The sequence below is a fragment of the Ciona intestinalis genome, unplaced genomic scaffold (assembly GCF_000224145.3).
Source record: "Ciona intestinalis unplaced genomic scaffold, KH HT001060.1, whole genome shotgun sequence".
In the NCBI taxonomy this organism is placed as follows: domain Eukaryota; kingdom Metazoa; phylum Chordata; class Ascidiacea; order Phlebobranchia; family Cionidae; genus Ciona; species Ciona intestinalis.
In genome coordinates, this window is record NW_004191381.1 from 49,766 (window position 1) to 62,333 (window position 12,568).

The following is a 12,568-nucleotide window of genomic DNA, read 5'->3' on the forward strand; positions in this document are numbered from 1 at the left end:
TTTGCTTCTACACGTTGTTTCTACCTTTAAATTCATAATAAAACGTTTTTGGCAAGTTTTGTTAGGATTTTAGCGAAAATGAACTTTCAAAAAATGACGTCATCAGGTTATAAGTGACGTAATTGATCCCTTTGACATCACCAAATCAAACAATCATTTTAGTTAGGTAGTAAACAAACCAGGAATCAACTTTGCAATAGATTCCTTATGTAATTTTTACCTAAAAACCCTGATTACACGTAAATACAAGATTTCTGATGATATCATTCAAAATTTGATGACGTCATCAAAAAAATCAAAATACAATCTTGTAGCAATTTTTCCAAAGAACAAAAGTCTAATTGGTCATTTTTCGCCAGCACAAACACCTGTGTCGCTAGGGAGCAATATGTGACAGTCGGTCAAAAATGGAAAATTTGTTAAAATATATCTCGTCCCCAAAGGGTTAACATGTTGCATATACTACAGTGGAGGCAGATGGGACACTTAAGCACATATTGACCAATATTTCTCAAATCAAAATACATTGCGGTTTTTGGGTCATACCTCAAATTAGTACTATCATTTCTATATTTAAATAATACCAATTCAAAAAAGAAAATAACACACACAAGAAGTTATTTGGCGATTAGCACACAAGTGATATTTGACAAATTCGACAGCATACAGGATAAGACGCGAGAGTTTAAAATAATTGTTAATTTTGTTTAATATAGTAGGATGGGGGAAGTTGGGAAACATTTTACCTCTATTTTCTCGTCCCGTGTGGTAGAAAACAAGGAACAGTTGAAGAATTATAAAACTATAGGCCTATGCTCAAGACTCTTATAGACCGTTGTTAATTGTTTAAAACATGATCGGCATATTCGGATATTATGCGCCAAAAGTGTCCCATCTTCCCGCATCCTATTATAGGTGTATTTATCTAATGTGCTAAAGATGTCTTATCTTCCCCCACGGTACTTTTATACATTAAACAAACTGTGCACATCCACTGTGAGGAATGGGTATTGCGTTATCCATGTTATAGAAGGTTGAAGCTTATCTCACACAGCTGCATAAGCTATAAATATCTCAATCTCCATTTACGATGGGATGAATGAATGTAAATTATTTATCCTCGCGTGGAGGGGCAACGACAGGTGTTAGACGTTAGAGCATATGTTAACACGTATGTAACTTTGTATGTAAATAATTGTCGAATTTCTCTATAAGTATATAATTATGCCGAGACATGGATGAACCATGCTGTTTTCTAGCTATATACACTGTGATACCATGTGCGGTCCTTGGTTCTCTTGGTGAAGGTGTAATGTGGTCATCATCAATATACTATGTTACCCAACTTGTATATATGCATTGGTCAACAACAACCAAAGAAGAGTGCAGTGAAGGGTCGACATTAGATGACGAGAGGAACAAATGGTTTGGAACATTCTATGGGATTTTAAAATCATCTTTGGTACATATTACATTTATTCATTCATATAATAGCATAACAGATATAGGTTAGGGTAAGATGGTACACGTTTTAATTCATTTTTATCGTCACACTTGGTATAGTATAAGGAACAGTTATCAATTATGTACCTTGTAGTCCTAGCCTTGTTGATTATTTAAAACATAATTAGGAAATATGGAACACCATGTGCTACCAGTGGGCCTATCCCAACTTACCCCACATTACTATATATTTAATTACTTCTTCGAATACGGGTAGAATAGTTAATACAAATAACAAGCAATGTTAATAAGTGTAATGGACCAAATAAATGTGAAAATAATTGTAAATAAACATAGGCCTACACGTTTAATTAATCTTATTTAGCCTACCTTATAAGTGACCAATCATCTGCAGATTTTTGGCAATTTGGTTTCGTATGCTGTTCTTTATGGAGCAAAGAACTTGGGTGTTTCACCTCATAATGAAACATCATTGTTTCAACACATTTCACATTGTGGCAGCAATTACCAAGCCAAACAGGTAACATTTATAATATGGTCCAGTTTATGTTTAAATGGATATTTTACCAACCTGTTCCGTTTTAGACAAATTCAAGCTTGTTAAAGTACGTCCCTGCTAGCAGGTTATCTGTATATCTTTTGACTACATTGTTTACAATCATGCAAATTGGGTCAACAGTTCTTCTCATACTTTTCCTGCCAAAAATACGGATTGAACAAAGTATGAGAGTGGTAATAGTATTGTTAATTATTCTTTTCTCTTTGTTGTTTCAATAGTATATGTTCTTCACTAATGTTTCAGAAAAGTCAATCACAAATAATGTTATTATTTTTAATGTTTATAATTTGCTTGAACAGAAAACTGTGATTTGAAAACACCTGTAAGGGTTTTGGTAGAAACAGTCAAAGCAACTTTCCACCAAGCCCTCTCCATAGATCAGTTATTGCTCACTCCAATATGCTTCTACTTTGGCTTGTTGGTCTCATATGCATTTTCCAATTTTACAGCAGGATTTGTGTCCTGCACAATTGGTGTGCAACAGGTGGTCTACAATTATATTCTATTGCACAAAGTTTACAGCACTACGTGGGAGTCCATATGTATATTACAATTTGTATCTCAAACATTTCGGTTTTAAATTTCGACATCACTAAATGATTTGTTTCAAACTGAAATATTTAAAAATGGAGACAGTGTTTTACATGTTGGCTACTATGTTTGTATAGAAATTGACCAGAAAAACAATCGTTTTACAAAGACAAATGTTTAATTGCTTTATGTTTAGGTTGGTTTGGTTATGGCCACTTACGGATGTTTCAACTGTTTGGCAGCAATTGGCGTGGGAAAAGTTTCGCACTGGTTTGGTGTTGCGCCGATTTACATAATTGGATTATGTTTTGATTCATGTAGCATGGTAACTCAGTTGTTTTGGACACCTACCCCATCAAACAAGTACTGGGTTTATGCGTTCGGGTGTTTGCTTGGTGTATCAGATGGCATTTGGCAGACTACAACAACAGGTATGACCATAACTAAGTATTCTCTTCTAGAATAGGCACATCGTCCTAATACTCAAAAACCAAAGACTATGCTTAGTTCAGCAAATAACTTATTCCAATATTATTTTACCGAAATACTTTTTTTGTGTCTTTCCTGGTATATATTACATTAACTTTAACTTACATTTGTCTGCCATAAATCAAGCTTTAGAAAACTCTTTTAACACAATGCGTGGAGTAACAAAATATAAAATTAGGGTTTAATCTGACTTTTAGTGTGTTAAATGTTCATTTTCTTGTTTGATCGTCCAGCTACGATTACATCTGCTTTCGCACACTGTACTGAACTTGCTATTGGTGTTATGGAAATGTGGATTGCACTGGGCATGTTTTGTGGCTTTCTGTTGGGTGGGAGGGTTGTCATATTCAAGCAGATATGCTTATTATTAGGACTTCTCTATGTTGGGTGTGCAGGCTATGCAATCTTAGTATGGAAAAACAAACGAAAAGAAAAACTTAGCAAAACAGAGATGCATAAGTTGATTAAACATACGGTGCAATAAACCCTTTAATTTAAACAACCTTGTTTCTATTTTGCTTTTACTAAAGTGAGAATATAAACTTTACTTTTTTATAATACAAAACCTTTTAAACAAAGAAAACAAACTTGTAATAACTGTAAAAATGCCATTTGATAAGAATTGATTAGGAAAGACTTTAATGCAATAAATGTGTAACCCAATATTCTCTTGTATTCAGATGTTCAATATGTAGTTTATTAATATATAAAACTTTAATATATACATTATATATGTATTTTATAACACTGTAACATGTGAGAAGGTAAAGACGCGGTAAAAAGTCAAGAAGTAGCATTGTTGGAATATCAGTGCACCAGCTGTATGAATCACGATATTTAAAATTACAACAATAAACATGGATTTATTGCACAACGACATCACAGTAAATATAACTACATGCACTTTAACAGGAATGAAATCTATAGTAATAATGGGAGCATCAGTGTTTCAATTCCCTCTGAAACAAAAATTTTAACCATCAGGCAAACTTCAGGCTTAAAATGTGTGTAGTTATGCGCCAACAGTCTGAAGTTATTTTTACTTTCTAGCTATGCATCTCTCTTTACAATCTAAACAGTGCTACCCAGTGTTTTGTAAATAGGTTACATGGGCATAACAGAATTCATATCCTACACAGTCTATTCTAAAACTAACAATGATCCGCTGGATATTATTTTAATTGGTAAAAGCATATTAACAATGTTGAATAAAACTTATTGTAGCAATTTTTTTTCAGGCCCTAAAAAATGCAGTAGTTATAATTTGGAAATTATTAAACTTTATTTTATTGTCATATCAAAGTATTTCTAACCATAAACCTAACGTTAGTTTACCATTGAGCTGCTTAAAATTGGTTTTCTTCTTGGTTTTCTTTTCACATCACCAACACACAGTGTGTTCTGTTGGATATATCTCCGATACTCCGAAGATAGCATCTGCCACTGCTCTGTATGAAGAACTCCATGGTAATTGTTGAGTATGTAGCTTGTGATGCGATTGTCCAAAGCTTTCAGAGTCCCAATAACGTTCTGGTAAGTGATTGAATGAAACTCATTTAATTCGCTGTGGCAAGTAAACAACAATCCTTTTAAGATAAGTATTTTGTTCATACACATTGTACTCAGTTACAAGTTATGAGACTATATGCAGGTTTGTTTTAAGGGATTTTTTATGAATGGCTGACAATTTAGGCCACCAATAAGGGACCACTGGATTAGAATAATTGTCCTTAAGTGTGTATTTTCTAACGCATTTTTGTAAAAGTAGACCTTAAAACAGGGGGCGACACGGGCCAAATCGTAGATTTATATTGGTCGGGTGGGCCGCACATAAAAAACTTTTAATAACAATTTATTAACAAACAAGAATAAGAACACAAAGGCGTTAAAACGGTAATGGTTGGTTAGTTAGTGCTATGTTTTGATTTCATGTGCTTGGCGATTAAAGAGCTGACTGAATAACTTGCAAGTGTGTTCTTTTCTGCCCTTTCTCCTGACTTCTTAAAGATCGAGCTTTGTTGTTCCAGGTTCCGTTAAAGTTTGTTCAGTTGGTCAATTCTGATTCTGAAATGCCCCTTTAAAGCACTGTACTTTTGGTGCTTTGTTTCGTAGTGCCGTTTTAAATTAAATTTTTTGTTGTCAGCCACAGTATCCGTGCAGATTAAATAGACTGGTTTACCATGGTGCAAGGTAAAGAAATATCTGCCTGTTCATGAATCATTAAATACTCTGCATTCATTATCTATTTTTCTATGTTCAGCCTCAAAAGTAACCAAAATTTTGTGGTACAGATACAACTTACTCACTTCTCAGCAACTTCAGTTATAATGAAACCATGTTATCAAAAGGCATATATAAAGACAAACGCCTTTGTGTGAAAATAATATTTTCTTTTGAGGGAGTTGACATAACAATGGGCAGAATGCAAAGTTAACGATAATCAATCAAACGAATAACACGACCGTGCGGTGGTGAATAGACTGGACTAGAGAGAGATACAATTAAAACAAAAGCCACTTCCTGCTGGAGCTTATACGCAATATATTGTTCATAATGGGCCGTGTATAAGGAAATTTACGAATCAGTGCGCGGCGGGTTAAAATAAGCTTGCAGGCCGAACCTGCCTGCGGGCCATAGGCTGCCGACCTCTGCCTTAAAACAAACTAAAAATAAATATTAGAAGATTAAACAAACCAACACATTAAACTGACCTCACTCCATTTTTCCCTGGATGCTTTATTAAGTAGCAGGTCACCACCTATATGTAGCGAACATGCATTTTCAATCGACAAATTTCTCATAATATGTTCAAAAAGGCTTTCGACTAAATCTGTTCTGCAACCAATACCCTGTTGGGGTTTAAAATATTAGTATACACCATGCAAAAATTGTTCCATACTGCCTAGAATTATTAAAAGTCTACAAAAACTTATTGCATGCTCAATATCTATTTTAATTTTAAACTTTTACTGGAAAGATATGGTAGTCATGAGCCTTTGAAACACAGATTGCAATATTAAGGGTTTTGCTATCTGGTTTGCTAACTTATAGGTATGGAGGCTGTGTTGGGTGTGACTCCATTAATTTATAGGTGTCACTTCAATAACAGGAAAATAAGATATTTATTTACTTGAAATATTTGTAGGAATGATTTATCTTTTGCAAGTTGAACAAAGTTGATCATAATGTTGTTCATACACGATGTCATTAGTTTGTGTACGATTGATGCAATAGGGAGACCCCAGCTTACAGTGTCAATTTTTAGAATCAAGGCATCTGTGTCTAACATAACACTTGTGACATTTCCTTTACACTGGATAGAAAATTACATTTTTTACTTCATAACTATTTGAATATAATTTACATCTGTGAAGTCCTGCAGCATGTTATGGGACCCGACATTTAAGGCAGAGTTGGCCAAATAACCCAACACCCGTGGTGCTACTGTATGCCCCCCAACAAGATGTTGAAGCCAGTCTTTCCCAATAGCTAGACGACAAGGACTTCATTGGTAATGAGTAGGAGGTTTTTTTATGTTGTTGGTGACTTAATGTCTAAATTTTATCCCTTAATATTTTAAATACAGCCTATTATTAAAGTTTAATAATATTTTCTTGATTATAAAAAATATATTATCTTTTTCGTAATGTGTTGGGAATCCCAACTTGGGATACAATCATACTACCAATGCGGATGCAACAGTGTTATAACATTCTTCATGAATTTCTTTTCTTTGCATACAAAACTTCTTAGTTGCCCACAGTTGTTTGAAGTGCTTTGCGCTCCATTTTAAACATTTTTCTCTTAAATTTGAAAGGTTAAAAAGATTAGAAAGGTACAATCCATCTTTCATTCCATCCAAGCAACCTGAAGGTTGATATTAGTTTACTGTGGGATTTTAAGCAAATTTTAATACATAGATCAAGATTTCTTTAATATTCTACTAGTATTTTCTTATGTATTTAAGGGCTTGAACAACTATTTTATTGCAAGTGGATAAAAACAACTTTATCATAGTAGACTGAGTTCTTAAACTATTTAAGGTACTCCGTCTTTAAGGGACCATACCAACAAAAAACGAAAATTTGTGTATTGATAGAAATGCCTAAATGGGATGTAGTAGGTACCACTATATTTTGAGCATCTTCATCCATATACAGTCTTCAATTTTTGGTTGGTATGCTTCTCTACCAGTAAAAAATGTATAGGCTGTATTGGTGTAAATGCAGTTCAAAAACGTGCAGTCGTGTTAATTTACAAACGAATTTACTAACTGTTACAACCAACTCGAAAACTAATGTTGAAAGTAAAACACATATAACTTAATGCTCTAAAAAACAAATTAACCTTGACATGGCTTATGAAAGAAATGACACTTTTCCTTCTTCACATAAAACTCTACAGCATTCATAACAAACATGGTAGCGTACATGTCTGCATCTGATGCAAGGCTAATTAATTCATCGAATGTGAACTCAGAAAGATCTACTAATGCTCCGTATATGAACAACAATAAGATAGCAAAGTTTTCCACAGATACTCCTTCTGTAGAAGAGAGCACAGCTCTGATGAGTGAGCATGTAATAGAATAAGCATAATTTTAATTAACATTTCTACTAACATGATCGACTAAGTTCAACCAAAAACAAATCATAAGTAACCAATAGAGTGGGTTTCGGTTGTCATTTATGACCAAGTAGCAGTAGGTAGAATGCATTGTTTAATCACAAGGTAGTAGTGGTAAGCAGGTAATGTTAGAACTTATTATCAGTCATATGATGTTTAAGTAAAAATAATGTTTAATTAGGTTAAATGATAATAAAGTATGAGAGTAGTGCTTTCATTGTAACCTGCGCAGGTGGAAACAGATTATGCTTACAATAAACCTTCTAATTTAAAACGTAAATGGGTCCGGCCTTATCTCCAATAGGCCATGGATGAGTTTATACATTATGGTTTATAAAACTATGCTTAGATAGAAATAATGCAGCCTATCCAGTGGAATAGATTAATCAAGTTTTAAAGTACATTTTTGATTTAGTACAGTACTAAATCAAAAATGTACCTTAAAACTTGTAAATAATAAGTACTAATAGTACTTATTATTTACTTGGTAATTATTGGTTTTACACCGGAAAATTTGTTTTTTAAATTACTGTATCATATTTTATGATTTGATTTCAGTAAAATGTGAGAATTAAGGGTGTGAAAATAATTATGGCAAAAAAACAACAACAAGACCTATTGTTCGAAGAAAAGGCATCTATATAACAAGAGATCCCTCCATTAATGAATAAGCTATATAATAATTAGCATAATTTTAATTAACCATTATCGTTCGTAGGGTGTACCAGTCACGCATTTTATCCAAACTTTCTTTCTTTTTTATCAATAAGCGAGTTTTAACTACTGTTGATTTACCTTTACTGCTCATTTTTTAGCTTTTGTCAATTTATCGTGACCGAAGAGGTGAAATAAATGTCAATCATTCAACCCTTTTAATCCTATGGTGGCCAAAGCTTGACCAAAATCAAACCTAAAGTAAGCAACAAAGCGATTTTGGGTGACTATTTATGACCATATAGCAGTAGGTAGAATGCACTATTAAAAATATTCTTATTAACCATGTACTGTAGTTTATAAAACTATGCTTGGTGAGAAATCATTTAATTAAAGTTTCAAGTACACTTTAGATTCAGCACATTTTACCAAATAAGAAAGAAATCAATAATTACTTGCTAATTATGTGGTTTAAATCCAAAAATTTATTTAAAAATTTATAACTTGATTTCAGTTGAGAGAAGACTAACTGTTCCACAGATCTATATGACGATGATCATTTACTGGGACAGCTCAATAAATACAGGTAGTTTATGAAAGGTGGCTGTACACAGTATCTGAAATTTATCCATTTTGTCTGAATGTCCCTGCCACATGTGGAATTTGGATACGGCGAGAAAAAATGTAATGTAGCCTACACAGTAACACGATCAGCGATTCCAGGCCGTATTTTTGCCAACTGAATTAAGTAAGCTCATGTTATACTTTTGTCTGGATTTTGCAGCTTGTCGTTGCATGAAAATTTTAAGCAAAAAAACTAAATAAAGTATTATATATTTTTCATATATTAAACTTAAAAAAATAATTTTTGGCAGCCCTTTGTTTTCCCGCACCGGGTACTGTGTACATACATATCGGACAAAAAAAACATTATTAAAAGACGCACCAAGTGATATAACTTTACTCTCAGTTTCCACCCACCCACCATGGTCATTCCTTAACATCGCTTGAAAGTAACTTGAACGACAATATAAAACACTTTTATGTGCAAGAAATGTCTCTGATTTCACCTACAATAAATAAGTTGATCTTTAGCTACAAACTACTGCATTTAAATAGCTTGCATAAAAAATAATCATCAAATGATCACTGACTAAGTTGCATGCTTGGTATAAACCCTAAATTGCTACCTTAACCCTTTGGATGCGACATTGTTTTTCGTAATTTTCATTTTTTGACCAGGTTTCACTTAATTGGATTTTGGAAGCAAGACATGGCAGTTAAACCAAAACTTGCTATAGGAAATTAGTGTAGGATAAATTGATGAATTATCTTTAAACTTAAAGTTTTTTTTAAGGCTCCGTCATAAACCGTATAGTATTGATTATTTGAAAAATGTATTACAAACTTGATTAGTATGTAAAAGCCTTTCTGATGTATGATTTATAAAATTCCTTTTATAAAGGAAAAAATACAAATTATAAAGGAAAAAATACAAAAATTTGATATGCAGATTATAAACAACGTTCTAGTTGCTGTGTTATAAAACCATCTTTGAAATGTCTTTAGAGAGTTCACTGTGATTTAGGGATGGTCCTGCTCATGGTTATTTTAACATAGTCAAGTATAATATAAGCCAATATGTTTACAAATTTTGGTAAAAAGTTTTTTAAAAAATATTCGAATAAGCTGACATATATTTTATTACTAAAAACAACGCAAATTTCTTTGTTTTTCAAATTACATCACACTTGGCACTATGCGTTAAAAATAACCGCATTACTGACTATTGTGTAACATGTGGCGGAAAACCACTATCTGGCAAGGAGCAAAGGGTAAACCTATGAAATGTTATTATTCTACATCCAAAGGGTTAAACCCATGAAATGTTATTATTTTAAAAAAGATAGCAGATACAAATAGCACTATGGCGGTTCTACTTTATACACTAAATAATCCACTGCAAAATACTTTAACACAGTCTAATAGCCTACCCTAATTTTAAGGTCGTAATGAAAACCATTTAACAAAAGTTGTATTAAACAATCTGCCAGAATGCTTCTATGGTTAGCTACATCTGAGTAGTTTGATAATATTTCTGATTGACTTTCGTTGGATTCCCATGTTTCTAAAAGAAAACATTTAGGTAAAAGTTTTTTGAAGCGTATGTAACCCCTCTTTAATAAGATTATGTCTATTCACTTATGCGGGTAATGAATGATTAATGTTGGCCACCTAACATTCTTGATTGTATAAATCAATAGTTTAATATTGGTTTTACATGTTCATCTCTTTGTATTTAAACTTAAAAAAATACAACACACACATTATAGTGCATATACATAGAAATCATACTACCTTGACTTTTTATGATTGATTTGACATCAACATTATCATATGTTACACTTCGAATGGTTCCTACCACATTGTCCGTCTTATCCATGTTTTCTTCAAGATACCTTTATAATAAAAATGTGCTTGCCATTGGATTTCCATCCGTTAGACTCGCACTAAATTTGACAGGAATTGGGGATGTGATGAGATCATTGATGTTAATATGCTCGTGTTAGTGGTAGGTAGTTAGGAGTTGATGGTTAGGGGGTTATAGTGGTTTGGTCATAGGGTTAGCAGTTAGGGGTAAGTGGTGTCCGGCGCCGTGGCTTAGTGGTTTAGGCGTCTGCATCGAGAACCGAAGGGCCCCGGTTCGATGCTCGACGGCGGTACTAACACTGATCGGCGTATGTGTCCTTGGGCAAGACACATAACGGACATTGCTCCAACCCAGCGGTCACTTATGGGTTGTCCAAATTACAGTCATACACAGGAAAAAACAAACAATTACCCACAAAGTTGCATATATGTGGTGACTCGCTGCCCAGACGAGGATAAACCTTCTGTGGAAGTGTGTCCGGTTGTGACGTTGTGAGTACGAGTGTAGTTCTCGAATGATGTTCGCGAATCGTGTGAGAACGAGTTCGCAGAAATAGTCCGCAGATGGAGTCCTATATATACGGGTCAAGAATCGGGACAAAAAACGGAACTTAGTCGGACCGGAGAACGAGTTCGCAGAAATAGTCCGCAGATGGAGTCCTACGGGTCAAGAATCGGGACAGAAAACGGGACTTGGTCAGAACGGAAAACGAGTTCGCAGAAATAGTCTGCAGATGGAGTCCTATATATACGGGTCAAGAATCGGGACAAAAAACGGAACTTGGTCGGACCGGAGAACGAGTTCGCAGAAATAGTCCGCAGATGGAGTCCTACGGGTCAAGAATCGGGACAAAAAACGGGACTTGATCGGAACACTGGAGTCGGAACATGATAACAAGAACTTCACTACCGCGAGCACGTCACTTCCGGACGTACAAGGGTGTTGGGGTAATGGGCCAAGAATGGCCTAAATCCCAGGTCCTCACAGACCTCACCCATACAGAATAGAATAGGGGTAAGTGGTTAGCAAATAACTAGCACCAAATCATTACATATAAGTTATAAAAAGATCAAGATTTGTGCGATTTAAAATACCGTACTCTGTCAATGATGCAGTCAATTCGGTATAGAAGTTGTCACACAGCTGTTGGTATTCTTTCTCTGTTTTTTTATGAAACAGGTCTGACATTGGCCTTGGGTTAGGCTTAGCCATGCTGAATGTCAGATCTACAGGCTTTTTCGTTAAAGCCCATTCGCCACAAAGTTAAGTAAATAAGGTTAACAAACCGCAATATAACAGACCCTGCATGAACGAAAAACATTAAACAAACATGTATGTAAACAAATCTACTCAGTAGCCACTTCAAGGAAAATAACCTAAACCGATAATCGGTTACACGGAAACTGTTAAATTTTGATACAGTTTTAAATCTGTTACACATTTTAATTTTTAAAGCAGATATTAAAGTTTTTGTTTAGATCATCGAAAATATTGCCATCTTGTATTTTACCTGCAACCAGCGATGCGTGACCTGTAGTAAATCCAACAGCTGGAAATATCAACCAATCAGAATTGCTCTTACGGCGTTGGGTTACATTTTACGCTACGATTTCAATTCAAAATAAGAAACACAGTTAAGATATTAGGGTATATGCGTGCGTAGAATAAAAAAGGTATTTTGTATGTTGTAAGATAAATTGTTTAATAGAAATTTCTCAAAAACTGTTAAGCTGGTTTTGTCAGTGAACTTTTACGTCGGTCGTCGTCGTTGTTTCAGTTATTCCACCCCGTGTATTTATAGTTAGGTTTAAATT

General features: G+C 34.2%; 2 protein-coding genes across 11 annotated transcripts in view; one reads left to right on the top strand and one right to left on the bottom strand.

Moving 5' to 3' along the window:
* The window catches only part of LOC100175413 (UNC93-like protein), an 11,137-nt gene extending 1,920 nt beyond the window's left edge, over positions 1-9,217 (top strand). The window contains exons 3-10 of one of the 3 annotated variants that reach the window (XR_003397330.1): positions 1,260-1,462; positions 1,859-1,984; positions 2,050-2,185; positions 2,323-2,507; positions 2,751-2,985; positions 8,485-8,584; positions 8,838-8,909; positions 9,199-9,217. Coding sequence is in view for 1 of the 3 variants with exons in the window: in XM_002125680.3 (XP_002125716.1) it covers positions 1,260-1,462; positions 1,859-1,984; positions 2,050-2,185; positions 2,323-2,507; positions 2,751-2,985; positions 3,277-3,527 (1,136 nt within the window). In the remaining 2 variants the exon portion in view is untranslated. Of the gene's footprint in view, positions 1-1,259; positions 1,463-1,858; positions 1,985-2,049; positions 2,186-2,322; positions 2,508-2,750; positions 2,986-3,276; positions 3,707-8,484; positions 8,585-8,837; positions 9,033-9,198 lie in introns of those variants that run through there. The other 2 variants (XR_003397329.1, XM_002125680.3) reach the window with 2 other exon arrangements.
* On the bottom strand, positions 3,719-12,194 carry LOC100177736 (BTB/POZ domain-containing protein 8). Of its 8 annotated transcripts, XM_026839852.1 has the most exons (11): positions 11,854-12,186; positions 11,166-11,325; positions 10,682-10,782; positions 10,318-10,451; positions 9,270-9,393; positions 7,391-7,588; positions 6,729-6,910; positions 6,174-6,356; positions 5,755-5,892; positions 4,379-4,573; positions 3,766-4,002 (listed from the first exon to the last, which is right to left on the bottom strand). In XM_026839852.1, exons 2-11 carry the CDS (start codon positions 11,177-11,179, stop codon positions 3,985-3,987), a joined length of 1,287 nt encoding a protein of 428 aa, XP_026695653.1. In that variant the 5' UTR covers positions 11,180-11,325; positions 11,854-12,186; the 3' UTR covers positions 3,766-3,984. The 8 variants fall into 8 exon arrangements, with proteins under 8 accessions (XP_026695651.1, XP_018672439.1, XP_026695656.1 ...); XM_026839850.1 differs by lacking the exon at positions 11,166-11,325 and having other exon boundaries at positions 3,719-4,002; positions 9,309-9,393; positions 11,854-12,185; XM_018816894.2 differs by lacking the exon at positions 11,166-11,325 and having other exon boundaries at positions 3,719-4,002; positions 11,854-12,178.
* Positions 12,195-12,568: the final 374 nt, after the last annotated feature.

Bases quoted from the DNA above. Each gene is read 5' to 3' on its own strand.
- LOC100177736 (XM_018816894.2), bottom strand. From the start codon at position 11,966: ATGGCTAAGCCTAACCCAAGGCCAATGTCAGACCTGTTTCATAAAAAA. The intron at 10,783-11,853 runs GTACGGTATTTT...TTTATTATAAAG, and splicing joins TTGACTGCATCATTGACAGA to GTATCTTGAAGAAAACATGG. The intron at 6,911-7,390 runs GTTAATTTGTTT...ATCAACCTTCAG, and splicing joins CTTTCATAAGCCATGTCAAG to GTTGCTTGGATGGAATGAAA.